This window comes from Egretta garzetta, unplaced genomic scaffold (genome assembly GCF_000687185.1).
Source record: "Egretta garzetta isolate BGI_Z169 unplaced genomic scaffold, ASM68718v1 scaffold108, whole genome shotgun sequence".
NCBI lineage: Eukaryota > Metazoa > Chordata > Aves > Pelecaniformes > Ardeidae > Egretta > Egretta garzetta.
Genome location: NW_009260614.1, coordinates 4,231,214 through 4,237,427, shown reverse-complemented (window position 1 = coordinate 4,237,427; position 6,214 = coordinate 4,231,214). Strand labels below are relative to the sequence as shown.

General features: G+C 50.3%; 1 protein-coding gene across 1 annotated transcript in view; it reads left to right on the top strand.

Annotated features, from left to right (window-relative positions):
• GTF2IRD1 (GTF2I repeat domain containing 1) overlaps positions 1-6,214 on the top strand; it is a 47,853-nt gene that overhangs the window by 32,503 nt on the left and 9,136 nt on the right. Inside the window, exons 20-21 of the mRNA XM_035900611.1 lie at positions 213-396; positions 1,205-1,233. Coding sequence (XP_035756504.1) covers positions 213-396; positions 1,205-1,233 — 213 coding nt within the window. The remainder of the gene's footprint in view (positions 1-212; positions 397-1,204; positions 1,234-6,214) is intronic.

The window sequence follows — 6,214 nt, the reverse complement described above, 5'->3', positions numbered from 1 at the left end:
CCAGCCTGGCTGCAGGGGGGCGGCTGCCTTGGGACCCCTCCTCTCCCATCACAGAGGCAGCCTGAAAACGTTAGTCCTTGATCTAACGCTTAGTGTGGTGCCTTGAGCAGCCTGCTCACACTGTGCTGTGGTGGGGCTGGGGATGGAGCCAGAGCCACAGCAGAAATTGCATCCCTGGTGTCCCGCTCGCTTACAGCTCGCTTCTCTCCCAGGTGAGGCCTTGGGGATTAAATACCCCGTGCAAGTGCCATACAAGCGGATCAAGAGCAATCCAGGGTCGGTGATTATAGAGGGGCTGCCCCCCGGGATCCCCTTCAGGAAGCCGTGCACCTTTGGCTCGCAGAACCTGGAGAGGATCTTGGCCGTCGCTGATAAAATCAAGTTCACCGTGACGAGGTACGTGGCAAGAGGTGTCAGCCACCCCCTGAGCAGGAAGGCGAGAGGAGGGAGCCAAACATTTAGGTTGGCTAATGCACCTCCAGCTCTGCCAGCCCCATTGGGACAGGGCTGTAAATACTATAAATGCCTCCAGCCCCCAAGACAGCTATTAAGTTGGCAGCTAATGATTCGACAGAAAGGAGGGGACCATAAAATAGAGACTCCTGCTCTCTCCTTCTGTCTGCTGCCTGGGGAGGCGGTGGGGAAGGTGCTGGCGGGAGAAAACAGTGCTTGATGTGATGATTGTGTGGGCAGAGAAATCCCAGCCCCTTTTCTTTGGAGTCTTGAGATAGGAGAAATGTTGCTTGGTTTATTGCTGGAGGAAGGCAGTGCTCAGGGTCCCGCAGCGCTTGGAGAGGCGCTGGGCACTGGCTGCTCATGAGGGGGTCCTGCGGGTTTTGCAGCCAAAGGGGGTGGACACAAGTGTGAGGGGAAAGGTGCTTTATCACTGTGTCACTGTAAGGTGAGACCAGGAAAAACAAGAGGCTTTACGTACGGTTCCATCCCTCTCTTGCTGTGCCACGCTGCCTGTCTGCTTACTGACACGGTGCCCACTGCCCCAAGCAAGACCTGTGTCCCTGGGGACTGCAAGGACCCTGTCCCTGCAGAGCTCCTGCCGGTCCCACACCAGTCGTGGCACAGCATGGGAAGGACAGGCTGGTCCCTACCTAACCCTCCCTGGGCTGTGGGAGGGTGCTCAGGCCAGGCGTCTTGGCTTCCCAGTGGCATTTCATTCTAAATCTCTTTTTTTCCTTATTTTTTGCAGGCCTTTTCAAGGACTCATCCCCAAGCCCGGTAAGAAATGATGCCTTTTTGTCTAAGCAATGCATTGGCCAAGTGCTTAGTGGTGGTCAGGGAGCTGTAAGCTGTGGCTGGCACACAGTAATTTTATCAGCTGGAGGAAGGTTGCCCCTAACTTCACTTTTCTGGGCTTCCCGCTTTGGTTTTGTTGTTGTTCAGTGCATTTGCTGAAGTTCCCCTGACCAAGACAGCTGGCCTCAGCGGCCCCCATCGGTACTGGCCTCTGTTGCCTTGAAATGACCATATTTTTCAAGACAGTCGTGGCACAGCATGGGAAGGACAGGCTGGTCCCTACCTAACCCTCCCTGGGCTGTGGGAGGGTGCTCAGGCCAGGCGTCTTGGCTTCCCAGTGGCATTTCATTCTAAATCTCTTTTTTTCCTTATTTTTTGCAGGCCTTTTCAAGGACTCATCCCCAAGCCCGGTAAGAAACGATGCCTTTTTGTCTAAGCAATGCATTGGCCAAGTGCTTAGTGGTGGTCAGGGAGCTGTAAGCTGTGGCTGGCACACAGTAATTTTATCAGCTGGAGGAAGGTTGCCCCTAACTTCACTTTTCTGGGCTTCCCGCTTTGGTTTTGTTGTTGTTCAGTGCATTTGCTGAAGTTCCCCTGACCAAGACAGCTGGCCTCAGCGGCCCCCATCGGTACTGGCCTCTGTTGCCTTGAAATGACCATATTTTTCAAGGGCTAATCTAGGGCAGGGATCTGCGTTCTGTATTTAGGAAAGCACCTGCTTTCTTAAGCGTTTTCTTAAAATAAATAAGCGTTGCAGTGAGCTGGCAGGTTCAGTGGCGAGGGAGCCTCATGGGAAGGGGGTGATTGACCACAGGGTCCGCATCGGGCTGCAGCAGCATGGCAGTGAAAGCTCTTGCTGGCTCGTGGGCATCCCACATGTGGAAACACTGGGGGAGATGTGAGAGAGGGGAGGATGGGGTGTCCCGGGTATGCTCTGTACCCGGCTGCACAAATCACTGTCCTGGAGCCGCATCCTTCCCCGTGCATCGCTGTGGTAGGTCGCGCTCTCACTTCTAGGCTGCCCAAAAAAGAGAGCTGCCATCAGAAATGCAGGTAAAAAGCTGTCTCAGTTTTAAATGTCTGTAATTACAACTGTTGGAAGAGCACAGATGGGTGCAAAAAACATTGTCGTCTTTATTGATGGCTTCCCATTTCCTTGGCCGGCCTCCATGGGGATGGCACAATTTAGGGAAGATGAATATGACAGAGAGGAAAACATTTATATGCCCTTATTGAGAACAGCATAAAGGTGTTAGACACTCAAGAGGACGCTAATGAAAGGCGAGCTGTCTGAGAAATCCAAGCCAGGGCATGGTCCAAGTGTTGACCCTCTGCATCCATGCATATGGCCCAGCTGAGTTCATGGGGAGGGTCCCAGAGACCTCCGCAGACTTTGGGTTTAGACTTCCCATCTTTTGGTCCTAAGCAGCAAGGTGCTGGCTCGCATTGGCTGGAACTTAAACGAGCCCTCAGTGAAATGCAGGTTTTGCAGAACTCTGGTTTTCCGCGGAATTACATGGCTATAATGCCGGCGTGAGCCGACGATGTATCTGCTCCTCCAGCCACATCTTGTCTTCCCGTTTCTCCACCGTAATCGGTATAATTACGTTAAGAGACGCTGATCTGACACAAATCACACCATTAACAAAGGAGCACATCAGAAGGCAAATACTTCAACCTGCCAGCTGGCTTGGAAACACAGCTTGATAGATAGAGATGTAGAGGAAATTGATTTTCTTTTCGATGCACAACATTTTTTTTTCCTCCTTCTCCAGCTGAATGCTCCCACCATGGGCTAGCCCATGCTAGCACAAACCCAAAGGCACATTTTATTCTGTGTATTGTGGTACCCAAGCAGGCTCGGGAGGAGATTGCAGCATCCCTGCCAGGCTCAGGGCTTCACGCCCTCTCCTCCCACAGGGGTTTTAAATAAAAGCAGTTGCAGGTGAGGGATTTTTCTTACTTGACATCTCAATTTGTTATAGACTAGTTCATATATTTGCTAAATCTTCGGAGACAATTATAATTATTTTCTCCTAGTCAGAGTGCCACCAGCATGTCTCCTTGAGAAAAAGACTATGTGTATTTTGCCCCCCAAAAATCCCTGCTGACAGCAATTAACCTCTCGTCTGCTTTTCCACCCCATTACACTGAAGTGGATGGTGGCAACACAGTGGTACAGTTGCTGCCTTGGCTGTGATCGCATTTTGTCAGCCTTAACAAAATTAATGATTTCCAACCAGCAGTGCATTGTTAAAAATTTAAATTTAAGAGTGTTCTTTTTACCTCAGTCTTGTGTAGTGACGTCCTGCCATGTAAAATGAAGAGCAGAAGCAGAAGTGCATTCTTGGCATTAAAACAAAATCACTTTTACTTCGCAGAGGAGTGTTAAAATGAAAGCAATCGTTACTCCTAAGCAGGGTGGCATTGCAAAGGCATCTAAAAGCCGGAAGCCCAGGAGAGGACTGTATAAATATAAGGGAAGTGGTGTTTTTTGTGGATCATTTTGGCCAAAAATGATGCGAAAAATCCACATCTTAAGGGAAAAGGAAACTTTAACATAAGCATTTTTTAAAAAATTATCTTGGGGTGATTTTAGTTGCCTTTACATTAAATTATGGGGTTTAATTTGCTTTAAACAAGTTGTGCACCTCCTGCATTGCATAGAGCATCCCAGATAACTGCAGGACCACGGAGGACCAGCCTCCTTATCTCTCTCTTTGGGGGACACCCATTTTTAAAGTGCAACAGAAACAGATAAAAGGATTTGGATATGATCTGAGCACCAAGCGCACTTTTTCTCAAGATTATCTGTAATTTCTCTGTCGAGATGGGATCTCCCCCCTAATGGGTCACGGCGAGGGGCAGGGGAGGTGAGGCTGCCAGCGTAGAGGTGGCTGGGGGGGTGCGTGCCTGCAGGGATACTGTTTGCAGAAGGTGGTGATTTTCTGGGGGGCAATGAGGTTGGGCTTTGAAAAAATAAAGCCGGTGGTGCTCCCCAGTGCCCAGAGGAGGTCAGTGGCTGCAACCCCCTTCCGCAGTGCGGATTCGCAGCCTTTCGATGGTGCGACGATGGCCCTGAGGTCACCGGTGCCTCTGCCAGCGCTTTACCCAGGTGGCTTCCTGGGGACTTTAATCCAGGAGCACAACCCTCCTGGCATCCTGAGATTTTTCCTTTTGATTTCCCTTTTTTTTTTTCTCCCCACCGCTAGTATCTGCTCTATGAAAAACCGTTCAAAACCCCTTTTTCAAAGCAGGATGATCTCTCGGCTTTAAAACAGAAGTGGGAGAGCAGGGGTGAAGCGCCAGTGCTATAAACACAGCATTTATCCTTTCTTTTCTTCTTTTCCTGAGGCGCAGCGATACAAAACAGGCTTAATTTGAGCCTTTGAAAAAAAAAAATCAAGCATAAGTAATCTAGCACACACAAAAAAATCTTTCTGTATGTTAATTTTTATGTGCTTTGATTGAAAATGTACACCAGCTCCATCTGTCCTATTCCCCAAACTCTCTACCACCCTGATAGATTATTTCCCATACTCCAATTAATAAAGTAGGGCAGGCAGTGTTCTTTAATTAAAAAAACCACACATCCAGGCATCCTTTTTATACTTCTTTTTTTTTTTAATCATGAGAGCACAATCCTCTGCAAGACTTTGATGAGATGTGCCTTTGCTGGAAACTCCTAGCAAGAAAAAAAAGGAGAGAGGCAAACACTTGATGGGGTGGTGAGGAGAGCTGGGCTCATCTTGCTCCATCACTGGGCTGCTTTTCAAGGTCCATGCCCCTCTCCCTTCACCCCCCAGCCCCGACATTTAGCTCTCACAGGAGCAGCTGGATTATTTTTCCTTCTGATCCTCCTTCCCGTTATCCAGGGTGAATTATTTTTTAGTGTTGAGCTGGTTCGTGGTTTTAGTGCAAAGGTGGAAAATGAAGCAGGCAGTGTGAGTAGCTGTGGGGCTTCAAAGCCTGATTTTGGGCACCTGCGTGATTCCAGTCACCTTTTTCTTTGCCTATTTTTTGTCTCCATTTCCCTTTCGCCTGCATGTGTGCCATCCTCATGCCGGCGGGAGGGCAGTGCCATCGCCCAGCTCATCCCAACCCTCCTGTTTGCTTTGCTCTTGCCTCCCTCCCGCTCCCACCAGCCTCACATCCTGATGTGTCCTTCAGAGACGCCCAAACCCCCTTTTTTCAGGGTGTTCATTGCGATGGGCGCCGCTCCATCCCGGCTGTCACCTGGCACTTAGGGATGCGCTCCGTACCATGCAGCGCAGCAGCCGTGAGCCTGGTGGGATGCCTCTCGTGGTTAAGGCCCAGCAGCACATGTGGGTTACCAGACCACAAAATTTTAATTATCTTTCTTAATCAGTGTGATTTCATAACAGCACCTTGAAATCTTCACCCGAACCACTGAAAATGCCTTTGAGTTGCTGCCAACCAAATGAAACACCATGCTACCTTTCTGAAACCGTTTCTGATTCCTGTTGGGAAGATGCTGCTGTAGGCTTCTTTTCCTCGCTGCCTGCCTGCGCTCCTGCTCCTGCCTGCGTTCCTTCTTGACAGGAGCTGCGCCAGGACCTTGTTCCTTCTTGGCTTGGACTCTAGCTTGGCTTTCCCAGTGCTGGCATGACCCATCTGCATCTCTCCCCCTTTGCATTGTGTATTTGCCTAAACGTTATGCATGGTGGGTGCTGCCCGCAGTGTGTCAACGTAGGCAGGGAATCACCCTGCGATTTGGGGGACCAGGCGATGGGCAGCATCACTTATTTGCCGGCTGGGTCCTGCTGCGTGGCAGTGAGCGGTGGTGCTGCAGCTGCCAGCCGCTTACAGCAGGATTTGTCCTGCAGTCCAGGCGGTGCAGGGTCCGGCTCAGCACCCTGGCTCACCGTGGTCTGCGCTGAAACATCAGGGCCTGCAGCTGCCCTGTGCAAAACCCATGATTTCTGTTGCCTTGGTGCTGCTG